This window comes from Ornithodoros turicata, chromosome 5 (assembly GCF_037126465.1).
Source record: "Ornithodoros turicata isolate Travis chromosome 5, ASM3712646v1, whole genome shotgun sequence".
NCBI classification, from domain to species: Eukaryota; Metazoa; Arthropoda; class Arachnida; order Ixodida; family Argasidae; genus Ornithodoros; species Ornithodoros turicata.
In genome coordinates, this window is record NC_088205.1 from 83,564,111 (window position 1) to 83,586,785 (window position 22,675).

General features: G+C 45.9%; 2 protein-coding genes across 2 annotated transcripts; one reads left to right on the forward strand and one right to left on the reverse strand.

Moving 5' to 3' along the window:
* Positions 1-438: 438 nt before the first annotated feature.
* Positions 439-21,465, reverse strand: LOC135395065 (uncharacterized). Its single transcript, XM_064626262.1, has 30 exons — positions 21,347-21,465; positions 20,592-20,727; positions 20,347-20,475; positions 16,798-16,952; positions 16,634-16,742; positions 16,472-16,574; positions 16,343-16,419; positions 16,003-16,287; positions 15,324-15,617; positions 13,586-13,999; positions 12,744-13,147; positions 11,668-11,881; positions 10,130-10,339; positions 10,023-10,076; positions 8,624-8,746; positions 8,404-8,564; positions 7,752-7,949; positions 5,889-6,135; positions 4,927-5,732; positions 4,592-4,715; positions 3,788-3,925; positions 3,469-3,727; positions 3,131-3,302; positions 2,647-2,857; positions 2,051-2,250; positions 1,863-1,989; positions 1,571-1,800; positions 1,276-1,514; positions 730-932; positions 439-671 (listed from the first exon to the last, which is right to left on the reverse strand). The coding sequence occupies exons 2-30, from the start codon at positions 20,725-20,727 to the stop codon at positions 544-546; spliced, it is 6,150 nt and encodes a 2,049-aa protein (XP_064482332.1). The 5' UTR covers positions 21,347-21,465; the 3' UTR covers positions 439-543.
* LOC135396269 (RWD domain-containing protein 2A-like) lies at positions 17,651-19,480 on the forward strand. Its single transcript, XM_064627291.1, has 3 exons — positions 17,651-17,976; positions 18,082-18,359; positions 18,840-19,480. Exons 1-3 carry the CDS (start codon positions 17,782-17,784, stop codon positions 19,231-19,233), a joined length of 867 nt encoding a protein of 288 aa, XP_064483361.1. The 5' UTR covers positions 17,651-17,781; the 3' UTR covers positions 19,234-19,480.
* Positions 21,466-22,675: the final 1,210 nt, after the last annotated feature.

A 22,675-nucleotide genomic window follows, 5' to 3' on the forward strand; every position in this document is an offset into this window, starting at 1 on the left:
ATAGCGCATTGTTTCACTTTTGAATTGAAGAATACGGGCATTGCATTTACCGAGTGCTAACCAGTTTTCCGAATAGTTATTCTCTTCCCCTAAATCTCGAATGTTCCTCCGCAGTTTCTCCGAGTATTCACGGCCACACAGCGCGATCGAGAAAATCGCGACATGTTAACTGCTATACTGCAATCCGATGGCGATATTGCACGATTAGATTAGCCGGCAAATTAACGCACGAGCTGCTTTATAAAGCCACAGGGGCTGTGATGTTGCGTAGACTGAGAGGTACCAGGATTCATGGAGAAGGTAGCGGAAGCATACAGGTTGCGGATAATCGCCGGTCAGCTACGTTGATATTCAACGAAGAATGAAATGCTGTCTATTACATGCCTAAAGGTCAGCAAAACTTCCCCAAGACTCCGCAGCCAAGAAAAAGCCACCACAGACATTTGATAAAAATATATTCTGTATAAGTAACGTTGTTCCCGGGATGACCCAAAGGCGTATACGAATGCGGTGGGTTATAAGATATAACAAAGCAAAACTGCGTCAGTTGGAAGGTTTCCCTTTGAGTTTCGAGATGAGTACAACAGCCGACGGCTCGTCTTCGTTTCCGGACATTGTGATCAAGTGATGGCCATCCGATCTTCTGAAGACACGGACATCATGGAAGTTGCCTGCAGGGTAGAAGGAAACTAATTCTTCCTAACTACAAGAATCTCCAAGAAGGCTTACCATGAAATTGTAGGGCGTCCACCTGGACAAAACCTGATGCACCCTTGAATGAAAACACTTTGAGGTTCTTCTCTCCGCCTTCCAAGTGCACGAAGAGCAAGGGTGATTTCCCATCAGGAGATTTTATCCAAGACATGCCTTTGACGTCGCCTGCCATCAGTTTCTGAGTTTCAAATATCTTCTGAGGTTCGTTGTGGACGTACCTGACCAAGAAGAACAGTTTCAGCACTCATGGACATCCTCCGTACACAAGTCGGATTTTTTTTTTCTTCCTGTGTTGGCATTATGCAGCGAGGAGACCATGAGCGACGAGTTGACCCGAGGAACATGCCTCGAAATCTCATCAGTTCTAACCCACAATCTTGGGACACCTTAACAAATCTCGTCAGAAAAGCTATCAGTATTTTTGCACGTACAGTCCATTGGACCGGAGGTTGCTAGATAGCATTTGTCTACTCGAAATTGATGTACATGTTGAAGCTAAAGAAGTTACGGTCATTGTTGAGGTTAGCCATAGGCATTGTAGACTGCGACAGAAGTAGTCACCTGTAAACAGAGACTGGCAACTGGGAACCGCCAACTTGATTCTGTCCGACGATGACAAAGCAGTTCCCGCCATGGCCGACTGTAGCGATGGAACTGACTGAAACAAATGGGATACTGGCCAGTTTCTTCAGCCCACTATTAGACCAGTGGTAGATGAACAGTTTGTCGTACTGCCCTAGCTGAGAAGCAGACACAGCAACGAGCACAGAACTGTCTGTTGGACAGCGATATGCAGAAACCTGAAAAATGTTGTCCAAAGTGAGTGATCAGAAACCATGTCAGTAGTGTTGCTTACGTCTGTGCTGTAGTGAATCTGCAAGTTCTGCACTAGTCTGAATCCCTCTGAAGGGTTCCGGATGCAAATAATTTTGAGGGAGTCGTCGGCGATGGCGGCAACGCAGGAAGATGCATCTTGACGGAAGACAGACACGCTGCGCAAGGCGGCCAACTTGATCACTTGGTACAGCTCAGCACGCTTTTGCTGTGGGTTCCAACGGAAGATCTCCAACGACCCGTCGCCATCTCCTACAAAGGTTAATATGAATACCTGTGTGTTTCTTTTAAATTCTGTTTTTCATTAACCTTACCGAGGACTCGATTTGTAGGCTTGAAACCAGAACACGCCTTCGCACTGTTCTTATTAACAACTACAATAAAGTCCGTGCTTGGTAAGGACAGGTGGTGAATAGATGAACCTTGCGCGATCGGAATGTCCTGCATTATCATGGTGGAAGGAAGGTGAGATCTAGAAGTAAGGTCTACCAAAAATACTCACCAAGTGTACGTGTGCGAGGCGAACCTGATTCCGAGGCATCATAAAAACTTTCATCGTGCTACAAGCATCGTTGTTACCTCCTAAACTTATAAGTATCAGGTCTTCGGGGCTGCTTACAAGCTGTGCGTAGGTCATGGACCGTGAAGCACCCACAGTGAAAGCGAATACATTGTAGTAGTAGGACACCAGGATGGCTTGGTCTGGAAGCGAGAAGGCCCACTCAAGTAAGACATTAAGAACGAGCGCTTAATGTAGTAGGTAAAGTTAGACTGCTTCACTAAAATGCTCAACTAAACAGAAATGGGTTCAGTACAGAATCAGTGTCGCCCAGATTTAGTGCAACAAATATAAAATAGTCAGTGAACATTTCACGAATTTTTGAAATAGTATCCAAAATCTCGTAGTTTCGGTTTCTCTAAGAGTGGGTGCGCATTCTAGCAAGACACCTTTCCGCTCCGCGGTTCTGGTACAGTGCTCAAAAAGGTAGTTCTGGTAACCCATTCGAGACACAGAAATTGCAAGTGCATAAACTTGGTGGGAATTCGAGAGTGACACTTCAATCACGAACTGAAAACTGAGTCACGGAAATTGTTTACCTTTGAACGCTCTATCGAACTGCGCGATACGTTCGCCATGGATGTGGAGCTGCTGCTTCAGGGGCTGCAGTGCTCCGACAGACCGAGGAGTCAGTCGTAGCCGATCCACGCTGACATTGCCAATCCTGCCCATGGTCCGCAGAGACAGAACTTTGAATCCCCCGAAGAATATCTTCGGCGCTGTCACAGTATTCGGTCTGCTCTTCAGCATCTAATACGGGTTTTGAAAATTAACCGGTAAAGATGGAATACGAGGGCCAATCACGGAGAACCCGTGCTACAAATTATATATTGCCATCGCATTTTCTTTAACTATTCTGTAGTGGTGACTTGGATCAAAAAGGAATCATGCGACAAATGCTCGAGGCCAGATGAGCGAACTTAAATTAACATAAATTGGTCGGCATAGTAGATAGCTCGTGACAAGTTTACGACAGTAGAAGTTGAAATACAGTCTCTGCGTGGAAGTCTAGACTTGGCTCACCGCGCTGTTGACGAAATCTTGAATGTTAATCCCATTGACGGGACCTGACGTGCGAATCTCATTAACCACTAGGTCATGTTTGAAAATCTTTCTGCCGGTGATAATCTGGTTCCCAGTCGTCAGTAGGAGCTCCTGAGGGGATACAGTCACACCGTCCACTTGGCCATGTACCCTGCATACAAGGTTTTGCTTATGACACGAGTAGAGTCCACGTGTACAGAAAAACGTACGCAACGAATAATGTGTGGGGAGAAAAAGTACATTCAATTTAAATAGCACATACACATACAGACACATTCAACAGCGAGAATCGCAGCAATTTACGGAGCTGTCCTTACTGTGCACCGGCAACATGGAGATTGTTGAAAGTTTTTCGGCCTCTTATGAAATATTCGCGACCGTCGTTGAGAACGGCATCTCTGGCCCACGACAAGACATCCACTCCTTGTAGAAGGGCAGATTCAGGCATAGTCAAGGCTTCCGTAACAGTGGCATCGCCTATGATCTCTAGTGGTCCGGCTACAACATTGACTCGGGACTTGGTCAGGATGTCATCTGGTAAGCGGACGCCGTTGACGGAACCACGGACGGTAACATCTGTAAGAAGCAAAAGCTCATCGTCGGCATCCTGGCCAGTTTCGAGGCGTAGAAGCTTACCGCCGAAGGATACGTTGACGAATTGGCAAGGAGCAACGACCACCTGATTCCCCATGGTCCTTAAGACAGATTTCACGAAGCGTGGTAGGTTGACGCCGTTCACCGAAGCCGTGTCGAATCCTCTGGTTCGAAGAGGTCCTGTGCATAAGGTATGGGGGGATTTTCACGCTAATTCAGGCGGGGTCGTGCTCCTCCGAGTCAAAGATTTGATTTTTTTTATGAGTTAACCCCACATGCGGAATGAACATGCATCGACGCTTATCCAAAGTTCCAAAACAATTGGCTCGCGAGATTAAAGTGTGAGGGTTGCACAGAACTCATCAACGCAGTGTTTTTACGCTATTTCTACAAGGCCGATTTTACACTAAAGTTTTTCTTGTCCGCGTTTTTAACGGAACCAAACCGCGCGGAATCATTGTAATCTACGGAGCTCGGTTAAGTTTAGGTTGTATTTTTGAAGTAAACTGACGACAAACACGGTAGTGTGAAACCGGCCTAAGACGCTATGATGATCACATACAAGATTATGCATCCTCAGAGCCTATGACAGACAGACAATACGTGATGAAAACGTTGAAGCGATGGCGCTATCGACAGAATGGAGCGCTTCAAAGAAAAGAAAGAGGCAAAACAGTGTTTCACTCATCTCGCAAGCCGCTTCGTTGTGGAACTTGGGACCAGCGGCGATGTTTATGTCACAGGTGGGGTTAGTTAACAAAATAGTGGACAATACCAGACAACCTTACCGGTAGGGGCCGCAAACCTGCAGTGTGGGAACCCTATAGATGAAGTGAGACTCTTTACCTCGAACATCCATATTGAGCATCTTGAGCTTCGCTGAAACAACTTGGTCATGGGTGAGGCTCATGAGGTTCTGCTTCATGTAGTCTAGGTTCCTTCCATTAAGGCTCCCTCTCAGAGATAGTGGCTGAAAATTAGCACGCGCCATCTTTTAACGAGCGCACGGAATCCTTTCTCGTAGCTAGTGTGTACGTCAGTTCAGATGCCCAGTCACGCTAATAGACAACGGCGCAGTGAGATTTTATAGCCAACAGGTACACATTCCCGGTCGTCTCCCATCTTGTCATAACCAATGCTACCAATTGCGCGTCGAGATTATCACAAAACGAGTAACTCACTCCTTCTACGACAAGTTCCTTGAAGTATTTGGGTCCCGTTGCAACACCTCCGCTCAGTTTGAGGCACGAATATTGTAATTCTTTAACATTAACACCTGCCAGGTATCCACCAAGTTGAGCTCCATCATGGAACGTCACATCTCCCACAATCGTTGTCGGCGCTGTGACTATTTTCCTGCCACCCGTTGTCACAGCTTTGGCGCACAGGTCTTCAACCTTGACAGAGTCCAAGAATCCGTCCACCCACATATCACCTCCGACGTCGAAGCCGCTCTTGAGATACTTCCGTCCAGTAACAACCACGTCTCTCGTTTTGTCGACAACTTCTTCGGAGACGTCTATGCCTTGTACTGTGCCGGTGACGTTAACGTCTCCCATGCTTGCTACGAAGCCAAAGTGCACGGGTCCCGTAAACGTTGTTTGTTCGTTCTTGAACGCAATCCTGCTTACGAGGGCTTTCAGGTCTACTTCATTTATAGTGTCTTGTACTTTGAGGTCGCCGAGGGTTTCGAGGTCTCCCTGGAAGATGAGGTCTGCCAAAACTGTTTGGTCGATGCCTTGAAGCATCCAGTCCCTGAGGTCCTCTGGAGAAATTCCGTCCAGTTGAGAATGGAACTGGAAGTTGCGAGTCATGACAGGGGCCTTGAAGATCTTTTTACTGGTGATTGTTTGATCAGCGTTAAGCAGGACAGCGTCGGCGTAGAGTTGAGCAAGCTTGAACCCAGAGAAGTTGCTGGTTTGGATATTTGTCATGCGAGGTATGGTGAGGTTTGCGAATATCTTGTGTCCTCGGATTGTTTGTGGAGCTGAATGTAGAAAGGAAATTGAACTAAGATGTGATGTGAATAAAGAAAAAAATGGGGATGTGAGTTTTGACGAAGTCAAACTGGCTACCCCTCGAACACTTAATACCGAAAGTTCAAACAGATGAACTACGAACATGCACGGACACATTCACTTACCAGAGTAAAGCATAGTGTCTCGGAAAAGTTCTGAAACGCAAATGCCATTCAGCGTAGCACGTGCGATTAGGTTATGAGCAGCTACACCGCCTTTTACTGTGATTGACTCGAAGTCCTTGGGAGCCGTGAAAACGCAGACCTCATTCAGTCGACAGAACTCCGCGATGCTGACTCCATTGATTGATTTTCTCACAATCAAGTGTTTGATGTGAACGTTCTGCTTGAAGATCTTTGGCACCTTAACGACCTAGAAGCAACAAGTTTATTCTTCAACGAGTGCTAGAGACGCAACTACGCTCTAAGAAAAGAAAAAAGAAGGAGTACAATGAGGAGCAATTGTAGACCCCTAGATTGCAATTACTCCCCCTTTTTGGTCCCATAACCCCAATATTTACTCCAATGGACTGCAAATAATCACTGAACGTCGCAAATGGTCTCCTGAATGCAAGTCTACGTAAATAAGTTACCTTCGTGAATTTGATGGAATAAGACTATATAACTTAGCATGTTGCCACCCACACAAAGGGGAAAAAATAATTAGAGGTTTCTCGAGAAATTGTGCCCTCTGCGTTGCGTGTCGCAAGATTTTATATCCCTCGACATATCGCGGTTGGCAGATTAATTCAAAGTATTTTCATTCATGCATACGAGTTGTGTACCTGGGACCTTTAGAACAGAGCGTTAAATGCAGTCTCCACTCTGACATTCATTTAATCCCGAAAGGGAGTAATTTTTGCGGCAATGCATGTAATCCTCAAAGGGAGTAAAATTGTTTTTTTTTTCCTAGAGTGTACAGGACGTGATGTCAAGGCGAGTCCCGTTTCGACCTGTGCACGCGGAAGTCTCAGCATTTATGTTTACCGTCACTCATAGGGTTTCGGGCTTTGTTATTTCCCGATAATTCCTAGCTTTCCGTAGGTTTATTTTTCGCACCCGCGTTAACACCACAAATATTGGGAAAGAGCGACGACTGTCAAAAGACATGACTAAGAAGAGGAATGAGAAGCTGCACTGGAGAAGCGCTTACTGGCAGAACGAACGAGTGTGTGGAGGCGGGGTAGTTGGTATAGATTCATAGAAAATATATGCAGCACAGAAACGCGGACACAATGACAGCATCCTGTGTATCAGATGTCCTGTCTGCATTCTGTGTCCGCGTTCCTGTGTTGCATATTTACCGTAATTTCACGCGTATTAGCCGCGGCTTACGAGAGATTTTTTTTCTCACGGCCACTCTGCGGCTTATCCACCGGTGCGGCTTATCTGATAACTATTTTGCCCTGGTACTTTCCTCATACCCAGGTTTTAACCGAAAGGGCGACAGTGTTTCTCGAACAGCGCCGCCCTGCCAATGCACGAACAATGCATAACAGGGGCACGTCCACACTAGAGTAAATTCACCTTCCTGGTGTCTTCTCCCAAGCAGCTCTAACCAAAGTTGTTACTGATTCATGCCTTCTTGAAGGCCAATGACCTGTCGATCCATGAAAAAATACAAGGGCGAAGTCCGATCTTCGTAGAACACTAGAACTGATTTCTTTTATTGTACACCATCCGGACCGGACCCCTCTGGACCACAGAGTTAAGCCTTCCCTGTGGTCTCCTTTGTTGCACAAATCAGTCACCTCGTATTGCCCGCGGCTAATCTGCTCGAAAAGTTTCAAAACGTTCGTAAAAACAGGTCCTGCGGCTAATACGCGCGAAATTACGGTACTATGAAACTGCCAGAACTTGCGGATGACGATGAGGGAAACATTTTGAACTCGAGGAGTAAGCACGCACAGGGACACGGACTAGGGGAACACGGAAAAATACGAAGGAGCAGACGAGACAGTCTGCTCCGTATTTTAGAGCTTGCGGTACCTGATTTCCTCTGGAGAAGAGGGTATCGTTGATGACGCCCAAGTCAACACCATTGACGAGTCCCTTTACTTTGACGTCACCGGTAAAGCCAAGATGGTGAAACCCTTTCTCTCCACTCATCACTTTAGGTCCGTGACGTAGCACGAAGGACGATGGTACGTGGAAACCGTTCACATCTCGGCAGTGAACGTCCTTCGCCTGGGGGACGAAAAATAGACGAGTATGTTACTGCTGTGTGCGGAAAAATAACTCTTAAAGCGATGCAACGTCTAATAAACGTTCGACAAAATTCCCACCAGGAAGGCATGGGTATTCGCTGCACTAATTCCCAATAGATTGGAACATAATAGACTGAATCATTTCTAGTAGGATACGCCATTACACGGACGACTAACTCGCTTGTCCTGGATGCTGCCTAGATAAGTGAATATCATGGTGAATTACCGGTAGGATAAACGATTGATATCTTGAATATCCGACAACATGGTGTCATTTACAGGCTAGAAGCAATCGTGGCGAAAAAAGAATAATATAAACCAACTTTGACAGTGTCTTAGATCAGGTTGGTAGTTCGCAAAGTGAACATTGCATAGCGACTATTACATTAGCTTCGAGATATCGCAACCCATGGAAACAAACTATTGTCCCGGACCAGAAGGTTTTTCGTGAAGACGACCCTTTCACGGTTGGGGAACACTGGGGCGTCCAAGCGCAGTGCACGCCCGTACAAGTCATCTAATCTACGTCCGTTGACGAAGCCACCCAAAAGGACCCTGTCCTTAAAGACCACATTGCCTTCGAACGTCCAGGTACCTGCGAGAGTAACACATATTGAGATATCGCCTCAGATTACCCGAGTTTCCGGTCGTTACCGTTCATGACTGGAGTGCGTCTCGTGCGCATGAGAGCGGCCAGTTCAGATAGGTCGACGCCATCGACAAATCTTCCAACGGCGCTATGCTGGTTTAGCACAATCGACTTAAATGTCTTGCGACCTGAAGAAAAACGTGGTAGGGCAAGATGAGAAATTTGCAATTCAATATGAATTTTTATTCTTGGTGTTTAAAAAAAAAAGACTAGCCATAGGCACATCCTCAGGGGTCTAGAGCTTCCTCCGACCTACAAATGCAGAACGGACGTAGCAGTCTAAAATAAACACCGAACAAGAAATTCAAAAACGCAGATTCTCATCTTGCCCCAACACTTGGGGCAAGACGAGACATCGCGTGGGGCAAGATGAGACACGCCGTGGTAATGAACTACACACATTAGTTTTTGCAATCCAAGCAGAGAAAGTAAAGCCCGTGGGCCCCTACACAACTCCTTTAAGCCAACCGCCCACATGATGTGCAATAAAACCAGATAGAACCCGGTGCTGCTTTGCTCCACAGTCCTTTGCAAATAAGGCACCGGCAGTTTGATGTGTCGCTGTTCGCTCGCTTTTGCTTTGCTGGAAAATCCTATGCAATAAAAAAAATCTGAGGAACAAGCATAAAACCATCTAATATTTGACCTATCCGTTTCTAAATTACATTAAGGTTTGATTAAATTTAAATTACATTAAATTGTCGCGTCTTGCCCCGTACATATCATCGAATGCGTTAATTTTTCTGTTCAACACCGGATAACCAAGAGCGCTCATATTTTGCATATATGTAGATGAATGAATAAAGAAATCGGACGCGGACTTTCAGTGACAGAATAAGGGCTGCTGCACAAATGACAAGAAAAAAGGACTACAGAAAACCGCGACTTTTTGACGGGTCCTTACATTCCAAGCAGAAGCAAAAGTCTCTTCAACGCATACACCAATCCGAACAATTCTCACGTGCAGTAAAGCGGACATGCTGAGTGAGCTACGATCTCCAAGCTCACGGAGCAACGCGCCTGAGACAGGCGGCGTCGAGCAAAAAATGTCGCGTCTTGCCCCACCTTGCATGGCTTTTTGCACCCAAGGTCTGTGTTGGAGCATAGCGAGTGCGCCAAGCAGGAATTTTTTTATTTGGTGTTAGCGTCGCGAAGGGACAGGTGCTGTGAGCTTTGTACAAATGTAGGCAGAGCACAGCAGCAAGAGTTGGAGTAGTATATAATAAAACAGTATTCGAACCGAACAGTTTTCAGCATGACTATCACCAAGCCTAGCCGCTAGTGAAGCGGAGACAAAGACAAGATGAGGATTGTCAAAAGAATACAACTGTCCTCGCTCAAAGCGCCTTCGGAACTCTGCATTAGCGACAAGACAAACGCATCATGTGAGAAAGCCAGTCTGACCCGGTATTATCTGGGATGGGGTCTTCACAAGAATGTCCAGTTGTCCCCTCCAATCTGGAAAGATAGGGGAAGTTAACTTATCTCCAGCATGGAACCAGAACGCTTACCTGAAGCGGTGTCTTTCAAGCGCCTGATACCGTTTATTGCCCAGTTAACGTGGAGCTCTTTGATGTAAGTGTCTCTAAGGAAAACCTTTTCCGCAGGAATATTGACGTTCTGGTGGATAAGCACAGTGTCGGGGCCCGGTAGCTGGAGGCCATTTACGGTGCCATCTACCTTCATTTCGATGAAGCGAGCATTACTGTAGTTGTGAATCGCTGGAATGATGGTTTAGTAATTAGCTGTACATGTAAATGCTAGCGGGCAAAGAAGGATTAATACGCGCAGCTAGTATACGCCAGCAACATTTCCTCCCCAGTAATTTCCGGAGTACCACAAGGCTCCCTTCCTGGGCAACTACTATTGCTCAAATTCATTAACAATATTCGAGTCAGTTTCTTATCAGCAGATGACTGCTTGATTTATAACCTCTTCTGCCGATTCATTAACCTTACCAAAATGACCTAAACATCACCGCTTGTTGTACAAGGTGGGGTATATTCCACAACACTAACAAATGCAAATACGTTCGCTTTTCCCGCTCGCATTCTCAATGTCAAGGGTATTACATTAACGGGTCCTTAGTTGAGTAAACAAATATGGTTGCGTACATTTAACAATCTCCCGTGGGCTACTCATGTTAACAACATACTACGCTCAGCGAACATCAGGGGAAATTATAAACAACGTACGGCCTACATTGGAATACGGGTCAAGCGTATGGAACTTCAATGCTTCAGAATCTTTCAAAAACCGCGCTGCACGGTTCATCACACCTCTTTAGTCTCGTTCGTGCCTTAAAAGTACTCTGAAAGTTTCAGTCCCTACCTGAACTCTCGCTCAGTTGTGAAATATCGGGCCTTCTTCGTAAAATATATCATGCACCCACTCTTGCAGTCACCACACTACATCTTCCCATCAAAATCTAACGTCCACTAGCTATACAAAACTACAGCTCTTTCCCGTCCTACGCCATCATAACTCAGATTCAAGATTCAACTTCAAAAATACTATTACTAATCATGTTTCTAGAGAAATCCAGTGCTTCCATTTTATGTCATTACCGGTATTCAATTGTTTGTAAGACCAACCGGTAATGCACCGTTAATAGACGAGATTAAGATCAAATGATGAGATTGAGAGTTCCACCGCGGTGGTGCGGTACCTTACCCCATTGCACATGAAACATTATATGAAGATAAGGGAAGGATGAAAATACCAGAAATAAAGCGTCTGGAGCCCCGTTAAGGACCGTGTGAGTATTGTGACAAATCAGTTTATAAAACAGAACTGCACGTCCTGCACACTCAATGCACAACACGAGCGGAATTTCATATTACACTCTGGGATATCGGAGCCTGTATCACTATGAAACTTCCTGCCGGTTTATTCATATGGCGCCCCTAGCTTTCTCAGTTATTCAGAAAAGAACATTAGATGTAGCGCTGTGACTGGCAGGGGTAGAGTGACCACAAGCACACCCCTTATTTTAGCGTCCGGGAGTCCCCGTTCTCAGTTACTTCTACACACGAGTAAAGCACCGTACCGAGAGATATCTGGTCGCCGTGTGTCCACATAACATTCTTCCAAAGGTCTACGAGGTCTGCTCCATTGAGCAATCCACCTTTATCCATGTGCAGAATGCCGTTCACTGCAATTTGCTGGAAAGTCTTGTGGCCGCTGACAAAATGATTCCCGTTGGTGGTGAGGGCAGTGGCATAAAATTTGTTGAAGTCAATTCCATTGCACAAGCCTCGCACCTGGAAGGCAGTGGGACAGGAGAAAGTTGTCAGCACCATTGTGCTAAATACATCTGGCCTTCCAATTATCGGAAAAAATATTTGTAGAGGACCCGGTATACGAGTCTTACACAGCAGTCGCAAATGTCCCGGAGTGTACGTGGTGGTCAAACCACCCGTGACCACAGGATAAGTTTCGCCAAGTGTCCGGCTTTCAGGGTCTCTGCCGAGGAAGGCTCGGGTCTACCTCCTCTGCATAGTTACATTGCTCGCGAATGATGGAAAAAAATGAGCGAAGGAAGCCACAGGTAAGTAAAGATAAATAGCTGAGGTGCTTATCCTTGACATCTGCTCACACTATGCGGTTATTAGGAACTGAATCGAACTCTGAATATTCTATAATTTGGTAATGAAATGGGGTTTCACCTTAGGCTGTACAAAGCATACCATCGTATGGCCTCTAGGGGACCGACAAGGTGAGTCCGCCCGCAATTATGTGGCTACATGCTGCACGTGGTAGGACTGCGGACTATCTCAGACACGATGCTGGAAGCAATGTTTACCTCCTCCACATTGCTACCGTCCTCGCCGGATCGAACCCTCTATGTTGAGCTCAGCACGTTACCGACTATCAACTTTAATTGCGACCGTCTGAAAAGATTGAGAAATTTATTGCGAGTCTCCGTGTGGTTGTCTCTATTCTGTCGCGTTCTTCCATAAGACTCCTTGCCTTGTCGTTAATTACTTGTTGCTTTCGTGGCAACGACCGTTCTTTCATCCTTAAAAAGCGCAATGCACATTCAGTGTAATCCGATCATTTTTGCTTCAGGACTTGTCTCCATGTTCACTAACAAAGCAATTTCATGAGATGCAGCACGAGTACCTGAAGAGCGTGGACGCTGGTATCTGGTATCGCATATCCAGCCGTAACAGTCTGGTCACCTTGGGTGAGCATAAAATGTTGCGAGGAAAATGTGTGTCCTCCCAGAAGGCCAGACAGGGAGACATCCTTGGTAAAGACCGGAGTTGCGAAACGCAGGTTTCCAGTGAGTACGTGATTCTCAGACAACGTGACCAACTTTGACGTATTCATGCCATTCACTGTACCGTCAACGGCTAACTTGGGCGCCGTCAAATATTGAAATGACATTGGCACGTTGACCGAAGTTGGAGCGTCAGTAAAAAATAATCTTCCCCGCAAGTTAGTTACGTCCTCCTTGTTCATGTAGGTAGTCTCGAGATGGCAATCTGCGCAGTCCAGTTGGAGATTGTCCAAGTGGTAATCACCTGCGTTAAAACAGAAGATGCTCCTATCGAGTAAAAATTCATATTGGTTCCGTTCATCGACTATTAGCACCGCGAAGCAACTGGGGCTATGAGCGTAGACAGGACAGTAGGAAAATGAGTGCGAGGGACACCTGCGGTGGTAGGATTGGAGTTTTCTGGCGCTCTTTAGGATATAGAGAAGATCAAGCTGCGCCGTACGATCTTATGCCGATTTGTCTTCGTGGTAGGATTGGAACCCACCACCAAAGTGCGGATCTACTTGGCCGCTGGTAAAGGGGAAAAATAGGAAGTTGCGTTTCTGGCGAATAGCTAGTGGTGGAAAAGGTAGGTGGACGTAGTTTGCCTCTAATAAGTACAGACCTACGACGTACATACTAGTCACGAACCTTGAAGCGTTCCGATTATACCGCGATATATGGACATTTTCAGTAGACTTACCAGTCAGCAATTGATCGCCAGTGAGCTTGAGCGCGTTCTCCAGGTCGCTGATCAGACGTTCTATCGTGTCTTTCATCTGAAGCAGCTCAATTTCGAGGTTCTCTAGGTCTCTCAAGTTCTTCATGCTGTAGCGTTCTCCAGTAGCAAGTTCTTGGAACTCCGGTGCTCTGATTGAGTGAGCGACCTGTAGGTCTTGAAATACCACCTCTCCGACGAGATGGATGGATTCGGTGCGGTCTGTGTAGAACACTCCGTCCAGCTGAGACACCAAGCTCGCTGCGGTGTCTTCCGTCGATAAAGCCCTGGAGTCGTGGCACCACTTGAGGCTGTCTTCGTACCAACGCTCAATTTGGTCGTCGTGGTAGAAGGTTACTTTGTATAGTCCTGGACCCTCAGCGCTTGGGTTGGACACACCTGCGACAGACTTTGTATTCGCAGGTGTGCTCAGCGGTGCAGGATAGGAAAATACGCTGGGATCGTTCACCCTCAATACACCAGCTCGCTGGCAGGACAACACCGAGGTCAGAAATCCAATGATAAGGACACGAAGTTCACTGACGCTGCGGGGCTTTGAAGACGTTTAAATTGAACTACGAGGATACCCACTCTGAGAACAGGCGGTGTTGAACATTTGGAAATTTGTTGTCAATGCACCGGAGACAATAGTGAGTTTTAGTATACCATACACCAGTGGTTCCAAAACTGTCGTTCCAAGGGGGGAGGGGGGTTAAGAAGCCGCCCACAAATTAAAAAAGAAAAAAGCCACGCAGTGACCGCTATTCTGCACTAGCAGGGAGTCCGTGGCAGCAGACCAGGATGTTTCTCATAAATGCGCTCGCATGCGGAGTACGCGACGCTTTCGATGCATCACACACACCTCGCTTTCATGCCTGCTTTCACTTGTGTACGAGTGCCAAAATCTGTCGTGATGTCTACTCACTCTTACTAAAGGCCACAGCGTCTGCGTCTATCGCGACATACGCGGACGCCCAACCTTCACGGTGCACCCCGCAGCAGAGGTGGGCATCCTCACGAGGGCAGACGAGGGTGCCCTCACCGTCACCTCACGGACATTGAGGTGAGGAAAATTTTTGAGGGAGGTTGAGGGGATATGGAGCGGCTATTTTAAACTGCGCGCTTAAAAGGCCACCGAGAGTCAGCTTTTTCTATTACCAAGGTAGCAAAAATGTTTTTGTACTGCGGGCACAGGCTCTACACTAAAACGTATTCGCTGTAAGCCCGTTAGTTTCAGACTTTCAGTTGAGTCAGATACATGATGGACGTGTCAGATCAGATACACGTAGAAGTGAATATAGGTTATGTGTGCTTTATGTATTTAGTTTAGATTTCATAGTTTTTTGTGTTGTTTTTTTTACTCCCTTTTGCAGTTCCCGCCGCCCGTCTCGACTGGCCGCTTTCGTTAGCAAACCATTCTCGGCAGCTAAGAAATTGTGCTGACTGACTTGATATCACCACACGCCAGGAGTATAGCTTATGCGAGGGCGCCACCGTTGCGCACATTCTTAGAAACTCATTTTGTCGGGAAATTCGCGCTTCCCAAATTTTGGGTGTGTTCCTGAAGGTAGAATGTTCAGGTCACGTGGTAAAATATTAGACTTACGAGTTTGCACATGCGCAACAGACAGCCATTCGATGAGAAATTTTAGCAACAACGACATCACTGATTGCGGCAGAAACGACTCCTGTAACAGACGTTAGCCAGCAAGTAAAGTCTCACCCATTAAGACCTCCTTGCTGTACGGACCACGGTAAAAGTGGACGTGTCGAACTCCAGGACTCATTGTAGCTCGGGTGTACTGTACGTTAGCCAAGACGAACCGCCATCCGTTGTACTGGTACAAGTGTACAGGCTCATATAGACTGGCCACAGCCAAGAGGAACTCCCCGGCTTGGCCTTCGTAAGCCGCGATCTTGGTCGCTCCGGTCGTGTGCAGGCATTGGAAGGGCACGAATTTACCTTCCACGTATTTGTAAACGATAGAATCCACTGCGTAGTTTCGCTGCCTGTCCACTGTATTATAAATGAGAAATAACGTTGGTACATATACGCACCGCAGTGTGCGGGTGGCCGTGAAATTAATTGAACCTAAAACTAGGTTGACAAACAGCACGAGATTTACAGCAAACGCTTAGATGAGTTGAGAACATTAGTTGGACACCTGTCAACGTTCATACATACAGACAAAGAGCAAATAACTTTTGCGTTCAATTACAATAATTTGTAAGAACTGGGAAGCTGCGGTTAAGATCAAAAGAGTAATCAAGCACACCAAGTGATAAGAGTTAAATATTTGGAAGGCTTCAAACTGTCGATGTCAAAGAATACGTCACGCGCATATAGGAACAACGGAGACACAGGAACTGTCCAGTCCAGGTCCTCCCTTGAATAGGCTTACCTTGTTCATAATGATTTGCAATTGCCAGAAAGAAATCCTTGCTGTTGGGATGGCGTCCCATAGAGAAGAACTCTGCATCCATCGCAGCGAACGTAGGGATTTGCTGAAAAGTCTTCCATGCATTTTGAGAGAGATCGTACTTGTAGATGATTGTGCTGACTTTGGCAGCGTCCTCCGAAAACCTCTGGTTGACCACGACTAGGAAGTCTGCACTGTGAATGGCGAAGGGCTCCAAGTCACGGACAACCTTGCTTTCTAATGTAGCATACTTGTCGAAGTAAGTGGCTGGAAGAATATTTCGTTGATAATAGGAACTTTCTCGAGAGACAGCAGCACTCGCCTTTCCAGCTGTAGACTGACGTCGAAACCTCCTTCCCAGAGTTCGCTAACGCCATGTTATACTCTCCCGTAGATTGCCTGACAAGTGAAGTAGAATCAATGGCGAGTAAGAAATTTACTTTACACTCACATCTTCCAGAAGGCAAGAGCGGTTGGTCGAACGCTATGGATGGTATGATCGATGTATATCTTTCGAGTGTCCTTGTCGAAAAACATGAGCTCCGCTCCATTTTCTATAAAATAAGATTGATATTAGGAAGAGCTCCGAGTATGCAGAGTCATGAACAGTCACCTAATCCCGCGTCCGCCGTGACGATGTACAGTTTATTGTTGAAGACAAATGCTATGGCCATGATAGGATCCACACATTTGGTACTTGCCAGCGGTTTCCACAAGTTCCCCTAGACATAAAAGAACCAATTATGAGACAGGGAATAGACAGCATTTGCTGCTTACCTCTAAAAAGCCAACTGTTAAGGTTGGAGGTGCATGGCGTGTTGCGACAGAAATGCAGACAGCGAAAAGCTTGTTGTCATATTGCAGAAGACTAGAAAATATCTGTTGCTCGCAAAGGGTGACTACCGGTATCAAGAACTGAAGTCTATGGGCACCTGAAAATCAATGAGTCCTGAGAGAACTGATGTTCTGAGGCTAGAACAACATAGAAAGGACAAATACAAACAAGGCCTCAAGTGCCTAAGAAATTAATCATGAACAATGTGTTAGCTTAGCTCAAGTGGTAGAGCCCTGGACGGGTAATCCAGAAGATGTGGGTTCGAGTCCTACAGCTAGCTAAGCTTTTCAGTGACTTCCATCTTTCAATGAGTCATGTTAACCCTTTCCAATCTGAACGTTACCTTCTTACAGGCAAAATGAGGACAACATTATGGGGCCTCATTACGGAGTTCTATGCAAGAGATGAGCAGACCCGAGGGAACGCAGATGTATATCGGTAGTAGATTGAGAAATTTGCATCAACACGGAACCATCAACATTGTCATTTCAAACTTCGCGCGTCGCCGGCTAATTCTACGAAACAATTTCTAAAGCGACGACAGGCGGCGCGCGCTGTCTTGCGATGGAGGGCGCCGAGCGCCGAGCTTTGAGAGGAGTTTTGTTTTGAGAACTGTGGGATGGACGCAGTGGTAGTGGCGAAATCTAGATTGAACGACTGGTGGCGAAGGAAAGGAAATAAATACTATCGGAATACTACATTAATTACCTAAAATGCAGTTCTTTTGCACTTTCTAGCAGGCTAGGTGGCGTATGGTACTGCCCGATAGAAAGGGAAGGCCGTTATTGGCCGCTATCTATCCACCCGACCACACCACTATGTTTATCAACATTGCCGTACAGGCAGGTAACGTGGCGAGTGCTTTTACCTTGTAGCAATTTTATTCGACACACAAGACATTCAACTGTTTATAAAAAGGTATTACAATGTCAAAAGAGGAACTTTGCGAAAACATAAGTCTGCAGTTAGCAGAGGTGGAAATGCTATGGAGCATGTATCCGAATGACGAGTTTCAAGTAGTCAACTCGACAGCAGTTTCAGAGTATCAGGATTTCTTGCAACAAAAATGCAGTGCAGTTTCATCGTGGCTGGATTTTCTGTTTGCATTACAGCTTCCAGAAGTGAGTTGTAGACCTACGTTGCATTAAGTGGCCAATGTGTACAGGGTACAGCACCCGTTGATGAGCCTTCCCAGTTCACATTCGGAGACTTTCGTGCACTTTCAGGGTCAAGTGGACGTCGACATCCATTTGCCGCATGGCTATCCGAACAACGCGTCCCTTGAAATAAGTGCAAGGTCTGCACGCTTGACCAGGGAAGCACGCAGCATCTTGAACAAGGACCTTTTGCAATTTGTTTCTGAACAGCCATCTGGATGCTTGTGTGTTTCCAGTGCAGTGGAGTGGATAATTGAACATTTCGCAAAGTATTGTGTCCAAGCAGAAAGTACCTCCCCTCCGGTAGTAGAGGAACCGCGGACATTCAGCAGGCTTTGGATAGTGAGGTAAATAAAGATTTCCTGGGGTGGGATTGAATTACAGATGGGGGAACCACAGTGTCAGGTGCGGATCCAGACAGTCACTTTGGGGGGTATCGCTTAAACAGCTCGTCTGAGCGAGTCAAGATAGCAGTTCTAACAGGGGCAGATCCATGGTTTTTCTGAGGGGGGCATGTACTATATAGGGTTTATTGAAGGTGTATGTGAAGACAAATTGAGGAGGGGTCAGGACATCCCCCTTTAGATCCACATCTGAGTAACTGATATGGGTTTGACTATGAGCTATGCTTATGACAGAGCCTAGCTCCGTACCGCGATTGACTCAGAATTGTCAATTGTCTAGGGCTGTTTTGAAAAGCTCAGGTAAGCCACAAGCCATAGTTATGCTGGGAATGAAGAAATTGATTAATGCAAATGACCAGCTGTGATCCAGCATAGCCAAAACAAGGGAGAGATGAATGTCTACATAACATGTTGCCTTTCCAGCCACCATATTTATAACAAGACAAAAAGACGGACCATTCTAGAATGCAGTACTGGAGACCTCATCTCCGGGTTCTGCATGCCTGGAAAACCCGGAATAATCTGTTTCGAAGGTCCCACCGAAAATTGTGCAGAGGTCTGGGGCAGAATCAAGAGTCTCACGTGGCAAAGGATCGGACTTAAACACAGAGAAGACTACACCTTGGAGTGCAATGAGAACATGGACACGTTGAGGAAGTTTGATGGTTTCAGAGAAGTAGCATTTCATACAAAACAAAACCCAACTAGGGACCATCACATGGATATGGGAATGTTTCTCAAGTTTATGCAAGAGCATAGTTGCCAGCCCATATTCCAGATCCTCTTTGGTATTGAGGGCAAAGTAACGTGTTCCTAACAATATATTTGTCGGTCGCCCAAAAACAACCATGGTGATCAGATTCATAAGCATGTGCTGGAAGTGGTTATGTGCAGCAGCCTCGTGCTGAGCAATTGTAATGCCCTTGATGTTGCGTTAAATTATCTGGTTATGTTGGAGTATGAGGAATGCAGTTCTATGCCATAACTTGGATCTTGAACCAGTTTTGAGAAGCTCGCACTTTGAAATCCTCAAATTTTGCAATAATAAAGTTTAGCTGACCTTATCCGAGTCTCTTGAATTGAAACATTCTATTGAGTAGTTAGATCTCAATGGGAGCAACATAAATTATATTTATGTCTTTCAACAGACGAACGTCCAAGAAAAGGAGATTTTGCAGTACGTATTTCAATACAAAAACCTTCGAACATGAGTTTGAACATCGTAACGCTCTCCCCAGGGTCGTTTGGGAGAATGATTTGATCAGTTTGAAAGTTACCTACATAAACCACGTTCCAATTGGACATCCTGTACCTTAAATAGCGCGATTTAGGCCCGGTTTCACCAACACTGGTTAACTTTGAACAGAGATCAAGGGTTGCTAAAACTAAATTCTTTTTTTACAAACGTTAGTTGGTGACGTAACGAATGTTTCACTGACAGTTACTCCCTTTAGTGAAGCAGCGTTACCGTTGATCTCGGTTCAAATGTTAGTCGGCGTTGGTGAAACCGGGCCTTAAACTCCCATATTTGCCATTTTGTTCCAATATTCCTCAACTTTTAGAGGTGCGAACTCCTCCGACTAAATTTTTCCAAGTATCCACAGTCTAAAAATCATGACCCTTCCAATATTGGCTCAAAGTCCTTCCGCTTCAAATGCGTAGTTTTTAATTATGTGTTTGCGCCGCGAAGCAGCGGTTGCTGTGAATGGCGTATGGACGTGGACAGCTCGGAGTATCGGCTATCAGACGAGCGTAAAACAGGATAGGAGTTAGAACCAGGCCCTAGGTTTGGTTTGGGTGGGGGGATTCGTTGTTGAAGTGCTAGTAGGGAAGGGGTGAGAGGGAAATCCAATATATGAACTGACGTTTGGGGGGTTCGCCCAACCGCCGCCACCTGTTAGAACAACATGGGGCATAAAGGGTGGCTCACCGAATGTGTCTTTAATTGAAAAATCGTCCGTGCTCCGCTTCTCTCTTCGCTTGTCATGCAGACCATGCGCTTCCATGACGTTGCTGAGTAGCTGTTCCACCACGGCGTCGTAATATTGTCCTTCATGAGCTGTCAAACCAAAGGCTCGGTTTCAGGGTTGCGTTGCATGCCAGAGAATTCTCGTGGGGCCGCAAACGGATGATGCAGTGGACGTAACAAGTAAAAGGAGTTTGACTCGCACTTACTCGTGAGTGTATTGTTTTGCTTCGTTGCTGGAGGAGTCGTAGGTATGAAGTCGGTGAACATACTGGACCAGGAGGCCTCTGTGCATGTCCATGCCAGAGCGGCGACTGCTAGGCACCACCACTGCGGGATGGACATCTGAAACGAGACATTTCCGTGTCGTGGTTGCAGTTTCAGTGAAAGGAAAGAGCTACACATATAACGAAGCAATCCTCGGTTCTCATCTGCTGCATAACACCAGCAGCACAAACTTTACCAACTTCCATTTAATTGAAACATTGGGGATTGGTTAAAGTTTTACTTCCAAGTGATCTTCCTTACGCGGCATGCTCTTCGTCCTGGGCACACTTCGTAGCCTGGAATATTTCCCTCGCAGTGTGAGCAAAAACATAGCCAGTGCTCGAACCTACTCCCAGTCTCGGCGTAGAAAACATCGGGGATATCAAAAAAATTAAAAGCGAGCTAGCTGGCAGCGAAGATCCATCAAGAAAAATTCGTTTTGGGTGTTCCCCAAAGCGAAGGAAGTATTGTACACAAAAGCAAGTTAACTGACCAAGTAGTTCCAGTAGGACCAGAAATGGATGTATACCATTCGCTTTCTAAGCGATCTTTCAATAAAAAGTAGTCATGACCCTTCGGCAAAGATTCGCTATATTTGGCTACTGAGATTGGCTACTGAGTTGTTTCGGCTAGAAGTACTGCAGCTGATGTACCACAAGGATTTCGGAAGCGAGAGAGAGAGAGAGGAACAGCTTACCTTCCCTTTTGTGTAGCTGTAGTGTTTGAAAACAAAATCTCGTCTCGTCTTTAATAACCTCGGTCCCAGCCGTGGCCCAATTTCATTGGTTTGGAAGCTTCCACAAATCAGGTCGTTATCGGTCGAATCAGTCTAACAGGCGCTTGATGTCAAGTGATCGTAGAATGTGGACTAAAAGATAGGCACCTACAACGTCCGACATTGCTATACGCATGTGCAAAGATAACAGTTTTCTTTTTTCATTATCTGTAAGTTTGTTATCCAAAGCGTTATCATAAATTTGTAACGGAAATACTCTTCCGATACCGATTTAAAAAAAGTATCGCGATCCGCACTTGGATACCGAAAAAAGTATCGATTACGGTAACGGCGCTACATCGAACACTGGCGGCGAAGCTGTCCACTTCGAACGGAAAACCCAAGGATATACGGCGAGATAATTGTCGAACGGAAGGCTGCATTTGAATCAATTAGAAAATGCATTCTCCGAAATTTCGTTTTTTTTTTTAATTGATCAATCGCAGTCTCTTTGAAATATTGGATTAACTGAGGTTTTCTTGCACGTAGCCACGCGAATTTACTGTCGACATCCTCCGCAATTTGTGTCATCTGTTCTGTAGTCGGATGCTCGCCTGAGCGCCGGGTCTCAGAGCATTTCGTCATTTCTGCCAAAAACTTGACAAGAAGCATGTCCTGTGTTTGCGAAGCCGGTGGAAGCAAGAGTGTGTGTCATCTGCAGCTGTATATTTGTGCAGGAAGGAACTGTCAGTGTCAGTGTTGTAAGCGTTAGCAGGTGGCGTCAGCAAACAGAAGACAGACGTTCCCTGTCGATGGTTCCTCTTCCTACAAGCACCAATTCTGTTTGAGAGACGTATCAAAAAATGTTTTTTTTTCTTATTGTGTAGCGAGGATGGACTCACCTGCCTTCACCTGAACCTTCAGTATTGCTTGGGGGTTGAAGCCCCCACATGAGAGAGGGAAAACGAGGGTGAAATCCCCTCCTCAATTTCTCGTAATATTTTGCTCGATACGCTTCTGGTCATGATTCCTGCAACAGCAGCAACAATAGATGATGTCGATGCGATTAAGGTATTTCACCGCGGTGGTGCGGTACCCTACCACATTGCACGTGGAACATTATATGAAGATGATGAAGGAAAAATGAAAATACGAGAAAGAAAGTGTCTGGAGCAATCCAGTGGACGACAGGAAGTCCATAAATAGGTGAAGAACCCCACGATGGAGCACAGGACCTTCATAGGGGCCAATGAGTGAGTGGGTTCCTGCAACAGAAATCTACGCTGCTAAACAGATTCTGATGCATTCTCT